Genomic DNA, 21,818 nt, shown 5'->3' on the forward strand with positions numbered 1-21,818 from the left:
AAATTTAGCCATGGCTGGTGGTTGAGTAGGTGAAGATGTTTATTGTGGAGCCCGACACCCTGGGTTTGAGTCTCAGGTGGAAGGAGAAAACTGACTCCTTTAAGTTGCTCTCATCTCCACAAGCTCTATGTGACCTTGTGCTCCTCAAAGAAGCAAGTGAGAGCAAGGGTTAATGGGTTTAGCTTGGTAATAGAGCACGTGCATAACATACAATTCCCAACTCTGAGCCCCATTTAAAAGAAAACAATATAAAATGGTACAATAAAGACTTAGCAAGCAAGGGAGAGAGGCGCACACCTTTAATCCTAACGCTCAGGAGGCAGAAGCACATCTCTGAGTTTGAGGCCAGTTGTTGTCTCTATAGTTTTAGGCCAGCCAGGGCTACCAAGAAAGACCCTTAAGAGAGGCAGAGAGGGGTTGGGGATTTAGCTCAGTGGTAGAGCGCTTAGCAAGCGCAAGGCCCTGGGTTCGGTCCCCAGCTCCAAAAAAAAAAAAAAAAAGGCAGAGAAAGACAGACTACATTCCAAGTCCCCACCCCTCCACTCCATTACCACCGAAGTCTCTGTAAGTACTGTGGGAACTGTCACCTACACCTTATTTTATCTCATTCTGTAGATGGAGACCAATGCTGTAAGCTAGAACAGACTATGTCCAACTCAGCAGGTTCTATACAAGCCATTTATTTGAAATGCCAACTATATGGAGGATAAAGTCAGTGTTACATGCGTATCAGTAACAGTAGAAAAATAGAACCAGTGAAAACCTCTGTACAACTGTGATGGTACGCAAAAGAGAAACGTGTCGTTTACAGTGTTTCACACAGACGGATTCAAGTTTGGAGGTACCTAAATAAAAATACTATATATTTCTTTAAAAAACACTATGTACAATTGAAGCGTAAACAAGTTTTACAAAGTACTGGTTATGCAGGTTGTAAAAACACTTGCATAGGACATGAAATCAGTTTAAGAAAGATTTCTGAGCCTTTAGCATTGAAGGCACTTGACTTTACCATTAACAGCACAACCACAAGAAACGCAGTGGTGGAGGCCAGATGTGGCACATACACGGACAGCAAGGGGAGCTCAGGTTTTCCAACTGCCTCATCTAAGAGCACAATTCCCTAGCGTCTACCCAGATACCCAGACAGTCATGTGCAGGCATACCTGAGGACTCTTCCAGAACATATCTGGTCTCAGAGCTCACATAAACACACGAGTAGAAGATATTTCCAGGACACAAACTTGCAGTCGTTCTATAAAAATGGCCGCAGCATTATAATGTTCTGAATACAGAAGATTGGTACAGTCATGGACATACTTTGTAAGGAAAACAAAATCAAAAGACTTGCCCAGACAATAACCACATGACAGCTAGTAAACTGATGGGACAAAGAACTTACACTTTACAGGGCACGGCTCAAAGCAGTGTTGAGAGAGGACAGTAAAACACCTGTGGGGCGTGCAGATCAGCTCTTAGCAAGATTATCTGAATGAGGCTTGAAAGTAACTACACAGTAGACTTTGTGACCACTGCAGACCCGGGGATAGCACCCGTCACTGCGGCACTGATAGTCTTCACTCCAAAGAGCTTAACTCAGCACTCAGAAACACGCAAATGCCTTATCACTGCAAAACAATGGTCTTATGCAAATTTCATGAAAAGCATTTTTCCCTTAAAAGGCCAAGTTCAGTATGATGAAGACGTATCTCCTTGTTGTAGACACAGGGAGTGTTGATCCTTCAACTCCAGAGAATGCGCCTGAGGCCAGCTTCGGCTGGCTGGCGCCACATGGCGTTCACTGGTTCGCATTACATTCTGTAGCATCAGCTTCATTTAAATGTACGAGAGTTATACCCATTGCTATCACTGTCAACAAACAATGAAAGGAAACACAACAATGGATGGCAAATGTTAACACAAAACCTGAAACCAAATACAACAGCCAGTGAGGAAGCAAAGTCAAAAATTAGGTTGAGTTATAGAAGAGGTACAGACGACATAAATTTAACACTATAAGCCCTAAAAGCCCAACAGGCTACTGAAATGCTAGGCTAGCTCTGGCCTAGGGACTGCACTAAAGAACCGAGTCAATGGAGGAATGTAAAAGGGGGACAGTACATGGAAATTTAAGGATCTATGTTTTGAATGGTTTTAATTGATTTCTCCTTATGAGCCACTGGCAACTTTAAGTTATTTTTCAAGATTACAAAACTAAAACAAAAATACAAGAACAGGATCAACAGCATCTTGAGAACCTAAGAGGTGGTTCTCCAGCCTCAGCACTCGGTGGGACTGGAATGGTGATTGTCCGAACGGCCTGATTGTCCCCGACCTCAAAAGGAGATCTGGGATTTTTGTGATTTGGTTCTTATTAAATTTTTACACTAAGAAAAATGCCAGTTCCTGTGGCTTAAGGTTTATATTATACATAAATACCGTCTTTCCCGAGACCAACCCTACTCACACTTCACATTTGTACAGCATTAAGAAACTTCATAGGTCACAGCCAGAGGCACGCACTTAGCTTCCCATGAACACCTATCCTATCACACACAGCACCGCATCTGCTTATCTTCTGCAAGTCACACCAGTCCACAACCCACAGATCAAAGATTTCCCTCCATACACAGTTTGGCCAGGTAACCTGCTAAGTCGCTAAAAACAAACCTTACAAATTAAATAAGACTACAAACAGTGTCGTTTACTTGTATAATTACACCATGTGGATTAGAGAGCACATTTAATGAATTTTCAGAAAAAATAAAAAGTGTGAGGTCAATGGTCCTAAAATGTTAAAAAACAAAGCCTGTCAAAGGTGAGGAAGCTTTGATGGACTTGCCTCTCTGCAGCACCTGCACAGTACAGTCTGCTCTGGAACAATCTCAATCCACATCAAATAATGAGGTCCCAGAAACAGGTAGGACCAGAATGGAATTGCTTTGCTTCTGCAGCCCGAGACTGTGCTTCAGAAGACTCCACTTGTAAAGATGAGCAGAGCCCTGTGGGTTTCTACCTTAAGAAAGAAAAAAGAGCCACCTTACAACAGAAATCTGCCTGCCTTGTCCAAGCCTCTGAGCTTAGGGTACACATTGCCAGGGTCGTCCAGTCCCCAGACTCATGAGTAATCAGCCAGGCAACAGAACCAGTGGCAGCGATTACAGGGGCTGGCAGAGATGGGCATGTTCCCGTCTATGCGATTATCTACTGTTAGGATGGTTTAAATGTCAGATCATTCCTGAGTGTATATCCACAGGGTAAAGAAGGAAAAGATCATAAGAGAAACTATAGTTTCAGGAGAAACCAGAGTTGCTGATACCCAATAGAAATCTATTTATTTCAAAGTGTGTGCAATTCACTTCTCCGGTAGCTTGTGAAGGCTCCCTAGCCCTGCATAGTTTTAGAGTGAGTGTAAGTGATTCCTAGTTAAATGTATACACACAGAGGAGAGGTTCCCAAATATCTCTTCCATACAGAATGTTCAGGAAGTCTCCTTTCTTCTAGGTGCTACGGCTGTATGTGTTTATAAAAATACAAAAATGAATGTTCAAATGGTGCTGAAGTGATTAAAAAACTTAAATACTAATATATTTACATAGGAAAGTAAGAAAAAACAAAAGACAAATAAAAACAGTCCTTAGCTCACACGTTGCCCTTGAACGAACCCACATGATTCAGTGAATACCAAACCAGTATCTCCAGTGGAGTTCAAGTAGGACATGTAGTGTTTTACTGAAAACAAACTCAGTTTTTTTGGTGGTAAAGCACTATGCATTATACATCTTTATAGAAGACACCAAAATCCAGATATACTGACAATATTAAGAAAAATGTATGATTACAAATACCAAATGATGTACAGAAGACTGAAGCCCTTTTTCCCCCCACAAAATGCAAGACAACCACAGGCAGTCATTCCCCCCAGTATAGTGAGTCGTATGCAGAGCCAGGCACCCCATCAGTGCAGTGTGCCCTGTGTGTGATGTCACCACCTCTGCTACTGTTGTTGGAGGCAGGGCTCAGACACCCAGTCTAATCTTGAACTTACTACATAGCCTGAAACGACCTTGAACTTCTGACCGGCTGTCTCCATTCCCATGGGCTGGGACTGCCAGTGTACACATCTCCACTGAGCCCAGCACTACTGTTTTCTAATACTAAAGCCTACTTTCCTTACGCCATTTGAGTGAGTAGCTCTACTCCAGAATCTACAGGGTTCCCGACAAAACCGCACTGTAATTACACAGCAGCCACAGGCTGGACACCAGGGCTTTCCTCCTTGTTCTTTACTGAATCAAAAAAAGCATCAAAACCTGGACTTCTGCTGTGGGGAATGAAGACTGGCTTTCAAGACTTATAAAAAAGAATGACATTGGATTTATGGAGACTGAGCAGGATGATTTCTCAACGGAAACAATCACCAAAAAAGAGAGGAGCGATTGATGTGCTGTTCTTTGGAATTTCTATAATTAAAAAATAAACACAACTATTTTGTAAGAAAATACATCTTAGTGTGCAACCCAATGCACATGGAAACTGGTAGATGATAGGTAAAATGCAAAAAGTATGAAAATACAGTCCTTTAAATGTAGCAATAAAGTTTAACACACTGTTATAAAATCAATACAAATAAAATGTACAAGTGCAAAAAGTTAGTCATCTGTAAAGAGAAAGTGCCAGCTTGCTTGCTCTTGAAGATGCTCCCCACACAACTGTTAAACACGAAAGACAGATGCAGCGTTCAAAACAACCCCCTTAGCATGCCATGTCTAATAAACACATACACACAGAAGCTACGATAACATGTGAGACTGAGCTGGCATCGACAAACCGGTTGGTCAGTAAGTTGTTGGGTTACATCATACGACGGGATGTTTCACATCTCAGGCACAGACTTGGAAGCTACTTCAGAGGGCAGACTTTTTGTAGAGGAAGTCTGGTTTACTTGGCGACCTCCTCCCTCTGCTAATGGAATCGTCCCTTTCCAGATCTGCATTTCTCTGAGCTCCATGGCCCAGGGACTCACTGTCTGTCAGTCTTCTACCAGATCGCTCTTCGAGAACTTCAGAGCTACATGCAGAATGGGAAGGAGGTCTGTTAGGTGTCAGCCCAAAAGTCAAGTCAGTTTCTACTGCAGTTCGTGCCCTGACATGGGCTGGACCATTACTAGCATTTTCTGAGGCTGCTGAAGGGAAGTCTGGCCTCTGTGGAGGCTGCTCAACAACATCCAGGCGTATTGGCTCGTTCTTCTGCTTATGTGGATGCCCATCAGGAGAAAGTGGATATTCTCTCCTAGTGTCTTCCTGCTTTTTAGGAGAGGTCTGACCAGGTAGGTAAGCTGACTTTAAGCCATTTGGTGATGCCTTATTGTGGCTGTACAAGTCCGGACCAAAATATCTACCACGAGAAGGGGAAGGAGTGCGTCTGCCAGGAGCAGGAGTGGAAGGCCTGCAGGCAGCATTTGGGAAGTCATAGAGATCTGGGTATTCCTGCTGACTTTCTCTACCGTCTGGTTTCTGCTCTAGTGTGTGTTTTTTCCGAGACGTGTGTGTATGTCTCTGTGGAATACATGAGAGATGCTGGGGAGGCCCTGGTCCTGCTTCGGAAACTGTCTGGCATAATTCTGTGTCTGCAGCAAGCTCTGGGAGCCTCCTGTCCTTGAGTGACAATGTAGACACCCCCATGGCGATATCTGGCATCAGATCATTCAGCACAGGCTGTGGACACTGAGGCAGAAACAAAGGAGCATGATCAAAAAGAAAAAAAAATCCATGCATTTCTTTAAAATTACATCATTGTACTTAGGAGTCCTAAACCACAATTATACATATAAGAACAATACAAACCACTGCAGTCTCCTAAGAGGTCGCCCCTCCCTGAGCACCAGGCAGCTCTTCAGCTCTCTGTCTATGATCGGGATTGTATCCAAGTCCAGTGCACACACTTCTACCACTCAACTTCCTTTGAGATGACTTGAGATCACCACGTTAACATTTGACTGTATTGTTGAGATGTAATTTAACCATTTGCTTACTCCCCTCGCCCCTGTGTACCCATGTCTTTTCTCTCCTCTACCCTACCCTCTTCTGAAGGTCTACGTATCTTGGCTGTCCTGGAAACCTTGTAGACCAGGCTGGCCCTGAACACACAGAGATCTGTACCTCTGCCTCCTAAGTGATGGGATTAAAGGTGTGTGTCACTATGCAGAACCGAAGCAGATTCTCTTACTCAAGCCTAGAACTCACTGATAATGGTTAACCCTCCTAGCCATCTTAGTCTGGGGAATCCCTTTCAACTTTCTGATACTGGGATTCCATGTGGGCTGCCACAACCTCCTAGCTTTTATGTAGGTTCTAGGGATCTAAATTTAGGTGTGGGGCTAGAGAGATAGCTCAGTGGTTAAGATCACTATCTTCTCCTCCAAAGGACCTGTGTTCAATTCCCAGCACCCACATGGTGGCTCACCACTATCTGTAATCACAGATCTAGGGGATCCAATACCTTCTTCTAACTTCCATGGGCACCAGGCATGGGAACCAAGTATGCATGTGGTACCTAGACTATACAAGCATGTAACACAATCATACACAATTAAAAATTACAAAAGAAAACCAAACCTGGGTCTTCTTGATTGCACAAGAAAACTTTGAACACACAGCTATCTCCAACATTCTTGGGTTGGTTCTGTGAGAGAGGGTGGCCCTAGCTGGCCTGAAATTTGCAGCAATCCCCCTTCTTTGCTTCGTGTGCACAGGTATTACAGATGAACCAGTATGCTCAGCTTGTTTATTTTCATTTTCTTATGTTTTTGGTTGTGAGCCTAGCCTTTAACTGCCGAGCCATCTCTCCAGCCCTTATTTTCATTTTCTAAGTGTCTAAGTTGAACCCATCTTTCTACTTCAGACTCCACAGTGCCAGAGTGTGTGTCACCATACCTAGCTCTATTATTAGAAATTTGATTATTTACATTTTTCAATATAGTCAGGATTGTATCAGTGAATATATTAATAGATAATCTTTAAAGAGAATTGTACTTAAAATATAAAATAGGAAGGCTAGGCCATCGGAGAGCAGGGAGGGACAAAGGGACAGAAAGGAAGGATAACAATAAGGTATGTACTAGCTTGTCACTTCCAAAGAGGTCTACTTTAATGATGTTTCCCTGAATAGGGTCGCATTTAGTTTTCTCCATTGAATGCTGCTGATAGCACATGACAGAGTGTGAAGAATTAGAAGTCATTGCTGTTTTTCTCAAATGTATTACATAAAACTGAAGTCCAACCTCTAGAAGCTCGAAAATGAGGTGAAAACCCTCTGTCAATTACTACTTACTTGCCCTGGCAACCAGAGCTGAGCCAATGAGGCTCTGACAAACGAGCAGGCTGGAGGTGGAGATGCGCATTAGGACTTCTTTCTGCTGCTTTTCTCAATGGGGACTCTTTGTCACACACCCTGACACTAGTGGTCACAGTGCTTAGGAGCACACAAGATTCTACAGACATGTTTGCATGGAGGATCCGGACACTGGTAACCTGCATGTGCACTGCTCAATCACTGTGCTACAGCTAGTGGGCAGGGCTCAGCAGGACACTGCCTGCTGCGATCTCACTCACCTCAAGTCTCTCCTATCTATGCTTGCCCTCCTCTTTTTTTTCAATCCCTTGAAGAGAAGCTTGGAGCTAGTCAGTAACCCTTCTGGGTGTTGCTAAGTCCCATCAGGATCCCTGGAGCTGAGGGAACAGCTCCTAAGGCCCTATGCCTTTGCTTTAAAAAAAATTATCTAAGTGTAGACTTACCACTTGCTTCTCAGATATTACTGCTGCTGAGGCGGCAGCAGCGGCAGCAGCAGCAGCAACCGTCTGTCTCCCCAGAGCCGTGGTGTTGGTACAGTCGGGAGGCGCTACTTTAACACCTGGCAAATAGACTGGGGGAGGGCCAGGTTTAGGAGCTGTTCTGGAGTGAAACAGTGAATGATTACAGGGGTAAGAAAATGAACGGGAAGGGTGATGACTGGGAGGCCTTTGTTTCCAGCCTGCCTTGAGCTGGTTATGGATTGGAGTAGCTGGAGGGTGGTATGGAGGGGGAGGAGGGGGCAGAGGTGGATGGAAGGCCACGAAAGAGTCTAGGTCTGTAAACATGGTTTCTGCAGTAGGGGTGCTGTTGACACGACATCTCCCAGGCTGCCTCATTGTCAAGAGCGGACTTTCATCCCCAAATCGTTCATCAGGAAAGAACTTGTGAGGATTCTAAGAAAGATTATAAAAAAGTAAAAGTTAGCATTTTAGCCCAGGCTGCCCTTGAACTCCTAACTGAGGATGACCTCGATGAGGATGAGCTTCAGACTCTCTGGCCTCAACCTCCCAAGTGCTGGGATTACAGATATGAGCACTATGCCTGGTTGTGTTAGATTTTCTTTTTCCTCTGATAGCACAGGCTGGTCTCTAACTCACTATGTAGTAGAGACTGCCTTAAACTCCTAATTTTCTGGCTTCAGCATTCCAAGTGCTGGACCACATGCGTGCCACTTCATCTGGCTTATGTCTGTAAATGGAAATTTACAGGTTGAGAGAATTAAGTCAGATACCAAGGCAGAGCCAGGAGGCAGCACAAAGCTGCTCCGCTAATATCCTAGGCAAGCGGCTCAGGCATCTTTAGCAAGATCATGTGACAAAGCCAAACTCCAGTAGTAAAATGTAATTCAAATATGCCACTGCTGAAGAAATTAACACGGAAACCAAGAAAGTATCTTTCTACAAAGTTTCTGATACAACATCTTTGTATCTATCTGAAATAACTACAAAACACCATGCCTTACACATTAGGCATTAGTGAGTTACACTAAGATACTGATAAATGTAGAATGTTTCTGTACAATTTATAAAATTAAGATACTGTTATGAAATATATTCTGTAGACCAGACTAGCCTTGAACTCAGAGATCCACCTGCCACCACCATCTGGATATATACAGGGTCTTACTATATAGTTCTCACTGGCCTGGAACTCCCAATGTAGGCTGGGATGGCCTTCAGCTCAGAGATCTGCTTGCTAGGATTGAAAGCATGTGACCCCCACACTCAGCCAGAAAATACAATTTAAAATGGCAAAGGGAAATGTCGCTAAGAAGAATGATGCCAATAGACAGGCTAACACTGAAGGGGGAAAATCACAAGGCCATAGCCCCAAATAAAGAACTACAGGCAACTAAGGAATGCTTAGAGTGGGAGAAATATTCTTCCCCAGGGAGAGGATACCAATTGGTCTTCCAATACCAAATGGTCAGTCCTGGAAGCACGCGCACGCGCGTGCGCGCACACACACAGACACAGACACACACACACACACACACACACACACACACACACACACACACACACACACTTCACTGTAAGGTCTAAATCATTCACTGTAAGGCCTAATTCATTCACTGCTTTTTTAGGAGCACCATACCACACAAAACCAGTTGCAACTGCGGCTAAGGGTATTTGAAAGCAAGGCAAAAAAGTCTGCATCAGTTGGCAAGATGAAATTAAAATTTATTTAAAGTTATCATTTAAATACTTTCATTAGACTATTTTACAAGCCCAACTTTAAGTGTAAAACCAATGTTATTGGGTTTTTTTGTATCTAATGACTACAAATGAGGGTTTGTGTTTTCTTGCTAGGTTTAAAAAAAATAGAGGCATTTAATGTATGTATGTATTTTTTATGATTCTCAGGTTGTGTTTGAAAACAACTCCTGAGGGGAAAAAAAGTGAAGAAACAAGAGACCTGGATGACCAGTGTGTCTAACAGGAGTCAAACTGCAACTGTAGTGGCCATTGTAATCAGTGAGGCCTGGCATTTCCTACTCCCTCCTCTAATCTCTCTGAGATAGAAGTCTGCTTGTTCTGCCTCAAGCACGCAGCTGCTTTCCATAACATCCTGTCTACACTTCAGAGGTGAGGAGAGAGCCGTCAGCGTGGGTAAGTGACTTTATCTGCTTAGCAGATTACAAACAGCAGAGCCAACTCTGTGTTCAGGCTGCTCTACCAAGTTGTTTCTCATAGGAGAAACCTGAAGGCTATTAAAGACACCAGAGGCAGCTAAGGAACAAGTAGGAAGAAAAAGCAGTAGCTGAGGGCTCCTCAGGAAACCTGACTGATATTCCAGGCTCCCTCTCCCCAACTCAGTATTGTGTCCTACCTGCAGGAGCTCTGCAGCAGCATCTGCAAGACCAAACTCTCTGAGCACTCGGATCTGGATCTCATAGCTGACGGTGGCGCCTTCCCCACAGTTCAGTGCATAGGCTCTCTGCACCTGCTCTGTGTGCCGCAGTTCCTGCAGGCGCCTCACCATGTCCTTCATAATGAGGAGACGAGGAACTAGAAGGAGAGAGACAGGACCATTCCTGAGCTACACAAGAATACTCAGCAAGCGCAAGGAGAAGCATATGCTGTAGCAGAGTCTCCTCAGACATTTTTTTAAAGATAATATTTTAATTCCTAGAAAACTCAATTTATATGTCTCCAATTATTTTCCAAGGTTTTAAAATTTCTCTGGGTCCCAAAAGCTCTTGATTACATACTCAACAGCTCTTAAATTCTATCACTTTCAGCCACAGCTCAAATACAACTGTACTGGTATGTCCCTGCACTCCGTAGGCAGAGGCAGGCGGATCTGTGAGTTCAAGGTCAGCTTGTTTTACAGAGTGAGTTCCAGGACAGCCAAGGGCTACAAAGAGAAACCCTGACCAAAAGAACCAAAGCAACAAAAACAAAAAAGCCAAGCCACTTTATTTGTACCTGCTCTTCTCAGAAGGTGGAGGGCATTCCATGTCTTCCAAATACACAGAAGGGCTCACCAGAAGGGCTGCGAGGCAGCACAGTGAGGCAGCGCTCACCTAACCTTATTTCCCACCACAAACAAACAAAATATAAAGTAAATGTTTTAAGTTCTGACAAACACCAGGGGTTGTACTTGGGCAATTAGGGTTACAAAACAAAAGGCATGAACCCTGTTCTCCAAAACTTCTGGCTTTAGACACTGTAAACTCAGTATGCAAATAGAGTGCAGGAAGCAGCACCCAGGCTGGACTGAGGGGAAGGAAGGGAAGGAAAGGTCCTTTAGACAAGAAGATATTGACCAAGGAGGATTCTAGAAAGCAGGCAGGAAAAGGAAGCAAGGGAGGCTTTCTGAGCAGAAGACAGGTGCATATAACATATGCAAGTGGGAGAAACCATGACACAAACAGCTGGCTTGACAGTAGAACCCAGTGCTCAATGGTACAATAGAAGTGTACTGACAGATGACAGGCAAATGATTTAAACACATTCTGTGTACACTAGGTACTTGTGATTATAGGGATAATAGGACCAGAGCTGTGACTCCCTGACAATCACTCTGTAACTCCTTAACACAAACATGCTGGCTAGTTTAATGTCAACTTGACACAAGGGAGCTTCAATTGAGCAAATCCCTCTAGAAGTTTGTTGGGCTGTGGGCCAGCCTGTAGAGCATCTTCTTAATTAGTGATTGATGTGGGACGGCCAGCCCATTGTGGGTGAAGCCATCTTAGAGCTGGAAGTACTAGGTTCTATAAGAAAGCACACTGAGCAAGCCATAGTCTAAATTAATCTCCCTCTTCATACTGTTACCCAATGTACATATAAGTACACATATAGTAGCCAAATATGAAAGCAACTTATGGAAGACAACAGTTCAAAATAAAGCTGTGAATGAGATGGAGTTGTGTCAGCACATCACTCATCCTTCTCCCTAGCTGTGTAAGCAGAGATGCACGGTACTACTGCTAACGCCATACTCTGCTAGACTTATCCTGAAGTCTGCAACCACAAGTGGTGAGGGCTGGCAGGCACTGAGTTTCTGATCACTAGTCATCGCTGTCTTTGGATGTGACAGTTCAAAATCAACGTCTGGCCAACCATAAGCCCAAACTCCAGTAAACTTGGGTGTGGTGAAAAGGTCTCTAGGAGCAAACAGGGATTGCATTTGGGAGAGGAGGACAGAGCAGTCGCCTCCTGAAGGTTTTTGTTTTTGAGATGGGTTCATTATGTAGCTAGGATCTCCTTGCCTTTCCCGCTTAGGTTCTGGGACAACAGGTATATGCTATCATGCCTGCCTCAAAAAGGTTCTTATATGACAGAAATAAAATCTGAATCCTCTAAGGCAGTCATTCTTCACAGGAATGATTCTGTCCCACAGTGCATATCTGGCAATGGAACAATGCACAAAGGGCACTGAAATGTGGGGAGACTCAACACATGTAAGAGAGAGGTTCAACAGGCAATTGTTAAAACTAAAGAACTGGTACTGCCTTACCTGGGATTTCATTGGCTACAACTGATGGAGGGCTTGATTGGTTACTGCTGATCTGCTGGTGGCTGATCATGTGGCAGCACTGGGGCATGGCGTTGCTGACCATGTAAAGTGTGTCTGGAACGTTGGACATTCGCACCATTCGGAGTCGCACCAGGTCTGTTTGCTCCACCATCATCTCATCCAGCACCGACTGGAACATTGGAGCAGAACTGGTCAGCCTTCATTTAAATCACACTTGCAGCAAGATCACCACCACCACCACCACCACCACCACCACCACCACCACCACCACCACCACCACCACCACCACCACCACCACCACCACCGTATAAAAAGGCATGAAGTTATCATTTCTCACAAAATTTAAAATTAGAGATAAAAGGGAAAAGTGCTTCTCTTTTTGATGTATTTTGAAAAGATATCATCTAAAATAGTTTGGCTGTAAATTTGTCAGAAATAAACTATACACATATCATAGACAGTGTGTACATATGCTAAGTATCAGATCAAACAAAAATGCCCAAAATACAAAATACTGATGATTAGGCTTGGCATTGGATGAACAGCTTTAATCCCAGCACTTTAGCCACAGGAGCAGGCAAGTCTCTGTGAGTTCTAGGCCAGCCTGGTCTACATAGTGTTGTCTACAATAGCCTGGGCTAGACAGTGAGACCTTGTCCTCAAAGAGGGGAAGATGGGTGTGCGCATGCGCACATATGCACACACACAATCTATAAAATTATTGCTATTTAATGTAACAGATCTATAAATAAGCCAAATTTTGTTAAATAAGTTTCAGTGCCTCTCTCTCACTACATTGCAATGGCCCAAATTCCATAATATATGAACATTGTCCACATCTATTGGGGGAAGGGACCTCATCTTAGGCACTGGCCCAGTGCCACAGCTGGTGTGGCTAACTAGCCTTAAAGCAGAAGACAGAATGGGTGTCTATCAGAAAGGCCAGATCTGACCACTGGGCCACTCTATTGTCTTAGATCTGCTTACAATGTCCACCACTCATCCTTCCCTGGAACCATGTAACAGTGGAAGGAGAATAACTGACTTCACAGTGTTGTCTTCTACTCTGCACTCACATGTACATATGTACCCACGTGGACATCATGCATATGTGGCTGCATGGCTCAGTGGTTAAGGGCATTGGTTGTGTTGGCTTTGTGATAGGTATAGTGGCGCACACCTTTGGTCCAGCACTTTGGAGGCAGAGGTAAGTAGATCTCCGTTTGAGGACAGCCAGGGTTACAAAGTGAAATCCACTTTAACCACCACCACCACCACCACCACCACCACCACCACCACCACCACCACCACCACCACCACCACCACCTCATAATAGAATCTTGTTGGTGATTTAAAAGAGTATTAGTTTCTCAAACTCCACACCAAAATTATGTGTGTGAACACATCTAATAAAGCAGTGTTCTGTTCTCATATTATCTTAGTTTCTCAGAGAGTTCTCTATATTACAGTACACACAGGGCCTGCTATTTACTAACAAGATCGAAACTTTGTTTAAATGCTTATCTTAAAACTAATCTGAACTCAAAAGTCAGCTATTCTGGAAGGTTAATCCGAGAAATCACATGTCTCTTAGTTTATGAGGAAGATAAGCAAAGCAGCTTGCTTTAGTCATCTCCCACTCTGCAGACAGAAGCACAGCTGTGTCGTGCAGCTATAACAATTTGCAAGGCAAGGAAATGCATCTCTAAGTTTTAAAAACATCCTTGAAAATTAATTAAACATTGCAGAAAATGACTGAAAAACTAGAATTGACTTTCATTTTCCCTATTACTACATGTATGGGTGGCTTACAAATAATAAACCTCTGTGCATGTGGTTGGTAATAAACTCATCTGCTATGTTTTCTTTTTTTTTTTTTTTTTAGTTCTTTTTTTTCGGAGCTGGGGACCGAACCCAGGGCCTTGCGCTTCCTAGGCAAGCGCTCTACCACTGAGCTAAATCCCCAACCCCTATCTGCTATGTTTTCATTACCTTCGCTTCTTCCACATAGGGAGAAAACAGCCGAGGACGAACATATATGCCAGCATTTTTTTGCCGAAGCCAGGCATTTGATTTCCCCCCTTCTGTTGTAGGAAGCATATCTGATGGGGGTGTACTGATCAAGCCTCTTTTCATCTTAAAAAACAAAATGAACAAATCTTTTTAATAAATAAACAAGTTATATGCAGCACTACAATACTAGTAAGACAACAATATTATAGCTATAAAACAACTGCACAAACTACCACCATTTAAATAAGAATCTAGGAGTGTTATGTAACCTTACAATACTTTAAACGTTTAGTAGCAGTACAGAATATGGCAGTATGAACCATGACTGTCTCCTCTCCTCTAGAAGACTAGTCATTTTACAAAGACACATAAATACAAATTTATTAATTTGGACTAATTTGGGTAAAATTTGATGAGAACTGATTATTTTTTCCTTGTTTATTCTGCCCCCAACACTACCCAAGACAAAACAACATGGAGTTGGTCTTACTTACAGCACAGAACACTAGCAGGCTCTCTTCTCAGGGAGTGTGACCTGACACCAACCCCAATAGCTCAAATCAGAACACGTGTGAACGCTTTTCAGTTTACTGGGGAGATCTCTTTAGATGTGGGCCTAGTAACAGCAATGTGATCACAGATGACTTGTTTATTAACCTTAAGGGCCCCACTGTAGGGCTGCTGTGTGGTTCTGGAGGTGGGGAGCCACAAGACTAAAACTTTTAAGTGTCACCCCATGGTTTCCTTAATGATGCTAGGAACCCATAAATAAGCCCCTTAGGTCCTCCTATAGTGGTAAAGATTAAACGAAAGCGACACTTAGCGTGGTATGCACTAGCAGTTACTAAGAGAACACAGCAATGCAGTCATAAGCAAATCTAGACTGGGTTAAGAATGGAATGAAGAACAAATGAGTACACAGTTCCTAAACAATGTCCTACAATAGTCTTCTGAACAGAATCTAAGAATCAATCTGCCTGGGTATAGTGGTCCACAGCCTTCTTCCAGCACTCAGGAGGCAGAGACAGGCAGATCTCTGAGAGTTTAAGCTGGCCTCATCTATAGATTACCCTATGTTGGAAACAAAAAAAAAAAACCAACCAAACAAAATCAAAATAGAAATGAATTTGGTTTGAGTCTAGAGTTTTAAATAGAACCAGAAAGTATTTCTGCAAGTTTACGTTTTCTTTTTTTTTTTTTTTTTTTGGTTTTTTTTCCGGAGCTGGGGACCCGAACCCAGGGCCTTATGCTTCCTAGGCAAGCGCTCTACCACTGAGCTAAATCCCCAACCCCAAAAATGAAAATACTACAGTGTTTTTTTTTTTTTTTTTTTTTTTTTTCGGGCTGGGATCGAACCCAGGACCTTTGCGCTTCCCTACCCCTATCCCCAACCCCTACGTTTTCTTTAAGTGTAACATCTACCCCACACATTAGCTTAGATTATTTTAAAGATTTTATTTATTTTATATATATGAGATATGAATACACTGTCACTGTCTTCAGACACACCAGAAGAGGGCGTCGTCGGATCCCACTACAGGTGGTTGTGAGCCACCATGTGGTTGCTGGGAATTGAACTCAGGACCTCTGGAAGAGCAGCCAGTGCTCTTAACCTCTGAGCCATCTCTCCAGCCCCCTAGATTATTTTAGAATAATAAAACATAGCGCAGTATTTAAAAAGTAGAGAAGATAAAGACAACAATCCAAACAATCCATTATAACTGTTTCTATTGATATACTGTAACATCCTTCCTCTGCTCCCACAGTGTCTCTGTGTAGTCTGGCTGTCCTCCAACTCAGATCCATCTGCGTTTGCCTCCTGAGTGCTGAGACTAAAGACTTAAGCCACCACATCTTTCTTTTTCTTTTTCTTTTTCTTTTTGGAGCTGGGGACCAGACCCAGGGCCTTGAGCTTGCTAGGCAAGCGCTCTACCACAGAGCTAAATCCCCAACTCCCACGTCTTTCTTGAGACCAGTTCTCACTATGCAGCCCTGTTTGGCCTAACACTCATGAAATTTGCTCTGCCTCTGTAGTGCTGGGATTAAGGGCATGTGCTATCATGCCCAACTCTTATAGCCTTTAAAAGAATTTATCATTAGCATTTTTCCCATTGCTATATTAGTTTTTGTTTGTCTTTGAGGCATGGTCTCATGATGCCTGTCTGGAACTCTATTTGACCAACTGGCCTCGAACTCAAGAGATTCACTTGCCTCTGCCTCTGGAGCACTGGGATTAAAGGTGTGTACCATCCTGCTTGGTTCTGCAATAGTTTTTATACTGTTATTCAAGGCAGTAAAATATTCTCTTGAATAGTCATATTTTCAGTGTTATTAGAAATTTAGGATACTTCTAAATATTTAAATAGTATTAAGCATCTGATTGCTTATATATACATACATGAGCACAAATTTATTCCTACTAGAGATAGCATTTGAAAGAAGAAATGACAAGACCAAAGAGTACGAACATATTGACGGCTCTTAACATGTCTAATTGCTGTACCCCAGACTGCTGCAGTCAAGTGTTACTAAGGTGCCTCTGTATTTCCCTGTAGCCAATCTTTGGCTACTTTGTGGGTTCTTCTCTTTTCCACCCTTTTAACCCCCTAATGCTAGATAGGGGGAAAAAAAAGGAATAGAGTGGAAAGGAAAGTGATTGTTGTATAATGTCAAGGGTTGGAAAGGGGGTGACATTGTTACACTATTTCCTGCTGATTATGGGCATCGAGTTCCTTGTGGCAGGCACGATATCTAATTCTTCTTCTTGTTGTTTCTCCTTTGCACATGACTACTTAACAAACCATGGCCAACAGCAACTAACTACCAACCCTAATAATCCCCAACAGCCCCCTACAACCACCCAATAACCCATCCCACCACTTGAGGAGTTGAAACTTACATACCCTCTGAATAGCCCCCAGAATTCCAAATGTCATGCAATCGCAGATATCTGCAGCTGGTAAAAATTACACCTCTGCTAGAGCATGAGACATCATAGTCAGCTGCTGGGAAGCATGGCTGTAGCCATTTTGTTCCATGTCCACCAGCTATTTTCTATTGTTGTTATATGCCTGCCAGTCATTGATGCAGAAAAATAACTTGACTCAGACCAGAGTCCTGCTGACCTTGCTGACCCACACACATACCCTGTAATATGTTCTGTATGTTATGACGTTTTTTTAATCTTAAGAAATTTCACAACTATAAGCTTCATGTAGGACCCATCAAATTAAAGGTCGATGTGAACTATTATGGTTTTGTGGTTTTAGCCTTTATAAGCTGGCCCTGAGAAATGTCCAGTGCGCACAGCTTTGAGCTGTTGCCCTGGTTGATCAGTCTTGGGATGTACATACAATAAACCATCCCTGTTTAACTAAGCTTGGTATTTGGCTTGTGGGATGACTCCTGGACCCCAACAATATTAACATTATTTACTAATTCTTTGACAATTTTATACATATTTACAATTCTTTGACATGCATATAATGTATTTTGGTAACTGTCAACTCTGTTACCTTCTCTCATCTTCTTCCCAACAAACTCTATTTTCATGTCTTTTTCGAACCACTGAATTTGAATAGGGTTGCTTGCATGAACATGAATGTGGGGCAATTTCTTGGAGCATGAGTGACTTAACAGCAGCCGTGTCTCTGAAGAACACAACTTTCTCTCCCCTTAGCAACCACTAAGTTAACAATACATCTTCAGGGGAGGGGTGGGGCCCCACAAGCCCCTCTAACAGAAACCAGTTTCATGTGCAACAAAATAAATTTTGTTTTGCTAAGGAGCTAATTTAGTACCACACTTACTGATGATGATTGGCATGCTTTTTCTAGGCTACTTTTTGCCTTACTTGCTTGATATTAGTGCAAAATATGTTTACGTCTAAAAGAGTTATTGCTTTTTTCACTGTGCTCTTTTTTGAAGAACTCTAGGAATGGTTTCTAAACAATTTAGCATCATGCCTCAATAACATAAACAGAGCAAAAGAATCCCATTCATTCACAGAATCTAAAAACAATCTCAAGGAAGTTAAGATTGGATTAGTTGTTACTAAAGGCAGAAGGAAGTACATGATGTGAATATATGTCAAAAGAATGTTGATAGAAAGAGTAAGTCTTTTGTTGTTTTTTGTTTTTACATAGTAAGGTGACTAGGTAACAATAATATATAAGCTATACTTCAAAACAGCCAAAGGGGCGTTCTAAAGTTTCTTATTATAAAGAAACTGTAAACATTTAAGGTGGTAGGTATGCTAAGTAAGCAGATTTAATCATCACATTATACATAATTGCTCTGAAAACACTCATTACATTACACTGTATATAATTGTTATGTAAAAACTTGATAAAGAAAAATTGTTTATAATGATTTTCAGGTACTATATAAAATATATAAATGTATATATATACTATATTCATTAATTCAAGCAATTATTCTAGGAGCTGGATAGATGGCTGAAGAGCAGTTATGAGGACTGCAGTTCAGATTTTAGCATCCATATAACCAGCCAGGTTTCCTGCAAAGACCTGTAACTCTAACTCACAGGGTTCTTCTGATGCCCTCTACCGGCCTTTGTGCCTAGGTGTACACATGGACACACACACCTCTTTAAAAAATTCATTTAAAAATTATGAGTAACCTAATCAACTCCATGAACACATATTCCCCAATTTCTCCTCTTTTATTTTCAAGACAAGGTCTTTCGTTGTAGACCTGGCGGCCCTAGAGCTCACATGTAGATGAAGCTGGCCTTGAACTCAGAGATCCATCTGCCTCTGCTTCCTGAGTAATGGGATTAAAGTTTGCCCAGCTCCATTAATCTTCGATTGAGTTAAAATGCATTCAGATGACTTATGTAGTGTACATATATGAGCCAATGTCCTGTATTTACTACCGTTCTTGAAACGTCTCCAGAGGTAATTTCTATCTTTTCATACAAACCTGTGAGGAGCTGTCCGAGGAGCTGTCCTCACAGATGTGAGGAGCTGTCCGAGGAGCTGTCCTCACAGATGTGAGGAGCTGTCCTCACATACTCCATTACAAGATGGCACTGGCATCCGGCAGAACGCACCTAGTAAAAAGGGCAATACGCAGGCGCCTGGTAACTTCCCTACTCAAAGGGACACGTACGCTTTGGTACGTCATCTGGCATAATTGGCAGCGACCAGTCAGAGAGTGACACGTCCTAGGCGAGATAGTTTCCTATATAAGGGACGGTTATTCCTCACTCGGCGTCTCCGCATTGTAAGCTTATGCTCTCCCTCTCAAGACGCATTAAAGCTTTTCTGCAGTAGGATCCTGTGTGTGCCGCGTCGTTCCTGCTGGCGAGATGTAGCGCGGGACACAAACCAAACTGATTTACACTGATAAATGACCAAATTAATTCACCTGAAAACCATTTTCTTGAAACAAGACCCACGTACCCACGGGACATTAGCACTGAGCAACATCAGCACCAAGCATATTTTCTTGTATTACATGAAACACTGGGGACATAACACTGTACCATCAGACATCTGTTTGTTTCTGTCCTCTGAAAACCTAGTTTTGAGTCTTTTGCTAGTAGGAAAAATTACGTAAAAGAACTAAAGCAGGGTAAGTTCGGCACTTACTGCATCGCTTAAGACCTCACTGTTCATAGGTAAGATGTGTTCAATTCGCACAAAAGGCAGGAGAGAAGAAAGGATCTCTCTGAGTTCTTCCATGTCCAGGTCTCTTCTCTTCACACCTCTTTTGTTCACACTATGTGCAGTGCCGCTCAGGAGGTTTGGCTCTATGAAACAGGAAAGGAAAGTCTTCAGTGAAATCCCAATTTTCATAGACACAGTAGTTTTTTTACTTTTAAGGCATTTTTATTTGTGTGTGTGTGTGTGTGTGTGTGTGTGTGTGTGTGTGTGTATATGTGTATGTGTGCGTGTGAGCATGCACCATAGCACTGAATGTGAAGGCCAGGGCCACTTTCAGGATTCAGGCCCTCCTTCCCCCATGGGATTCAAGGATCAAAGATAAGTCATCAGGCTTGGGTAGCAGGCACTTTTACCCACTCAGTCATCTTGTTGGTCCTAAGGACAGCCTTGTTTTCCTCTCTATTATGTAAAGACTTAGTACCAGACACTGCATGTAAGTGTATCTGCTTTAAGAAAAGTTGTAAATAAGTTTAATTTAGTACACAAGCTTTTAGACAAAGAGAAAGGGCAGTGTCTGCAATACAGGAAGAATATTTATGACTTCTCTACTAAATTCTTTTTATGTATAGTAACTCAAAGTAAGAAAAAATGCAATCAGTTAACACCAAGGCTGTGACTAGTTTTAATACAAGAGGGACAATGCACTGCAAATGCTCCCTCTAGTCAAGGGACCATGGACGAGAAGGGGACGCAGGGCATCCCACGCAGTCCAGGTTTGCTTCTAATTTGTTACATAGCCAAGGATGAGTCTGAACTTCTGACCCTCCTACTCCTATTTCTTAAACTCTGGGATTACAGACATGTTCTACCATGCCCAACCCAGGCTACTTACATTTAACAGTAATAATATATCAATCATCTGTATCCAAAGGAGCAAAATCTAATGTACATTCTACCTAGTTCTAATCTTCTAAGCTTCCATAACATGGAAATGTTACTGCACACAGGTAATCTTTAATATTTGACATGTTAGTCTTCTGAGCAAGAAATAAAGTTTCTCTTCATTAGGTACTGATATGACAGGTCTTCCTAAAGAAAGAAAAATAAGTATGCTTATGACACTGAAATATGAAGAAAATTATAAATTTTGGAAATGATTAATTACAACTTTAATTTAGGGAGCTATATACTTTTTAAACTTTGGTAATTTTTACAACAAATACGATCTATATTGTTGGTAATGAAAATGCTCATCTTTTGAGATACGGTGTCTCTACATAGCCCTAACTATCTTGGAATTAATAACATAGACCAGGCTAGCCTCGAACTCACAGAAATCTGTCTGCCTGTACCAAAAGCATCCATCACCACACTCAGCCCACATTTTATAAAGCAAATACATCTTTCTTAAATCATGTGAGGAAAATATATCTCTGACATTTATTTTTTTAAAAAAAGTACTGGCATCTTGTTTTCATGTAAAGTCTTACAATAAACATTCAAAAGCAAGGGCAAAACCATCTACACACAAAAGTGACTAGAGAAGAATTGCCTTTCTTATTCTTGCAGGAGAGCCTTACATTTTAACTTTATCTGACATCTTTTTCATCTATTTGCTTATTTGTGTTTTTAATGTATATGGCTGTTTTGCCTGCAAGTATGTCTGTGCACATGTGTTTCTAGTGCCCTCAGAGGGCACAAGAGGGTGTTGGTTCCCAGGGAATGGAGCTGATGTGAGCTACCGTGTAGGTTGTAGAAATTGAACCTGGGACTTCTGGAAGTCTGAACAAGTGCTGTTAACCAGAGAACCCTCTCTCTAACTCCCAAAACCAC

General features: G+C 42.3%; 1 protein-coding gene across 1 annotated transcript in view; it reads right to left on the reverse strand.

The window, feature by feature from the left end:
• Window positions 1-4,445: 4,445 nt before the first annotated feature.
• Btbd7 (BTB domain containing 7) overlaps window positions 4,446-21,818 on the reverse strand; it is a 95,780-nt gene continuing 78,407 nt past the window's right edge. The window contains exons 6-11 of the mRNA XM_032908289.1: window positions 19,971-20,131; window positions 14,335-14,478; window positions 12,322-12,511; window positions 10,186-10,364; window positions 7,797-8,246; window positions 4,446-5,726 (exon numbers count right to left, since the gene is read on the reverse strand). Of these exons, the coding sequence (XP_032764180.1) occupies window positions 4,908-5,726; window positions 7,797-8,246; window positions 10,186-10,364; window positions 12,322-12,511; window positions 14,335-14,478; window positions 19,971-20,131 (1,943 nt within the window). The 3' untranslated portion in view covers window positions 4,446-4,907. The remainder of the gene's footprint in view (window positions 5,727-7,796; window positions 8,247-10,185; window positions 10,365-12,321; window positions 12,512-14,334; window positions 14,479-19,970; window positions 20,132-21,818) is intronic.

Source organism: Rattus rattus, chromosome 7 (genome assembly GCF_011064425.1).
Source record: "Rattus rattus isolate New Zealand chromosome 7, Rrattus_CSIRO_v1, whole genome shotgun sequence".
Classification (NCBI taxonomy): domain Eukaryota; kingdom Metazoa; phylum Chordata; class Mammalia; order Rodentia; family Muridae; genus Rattus; species Rattus rattus.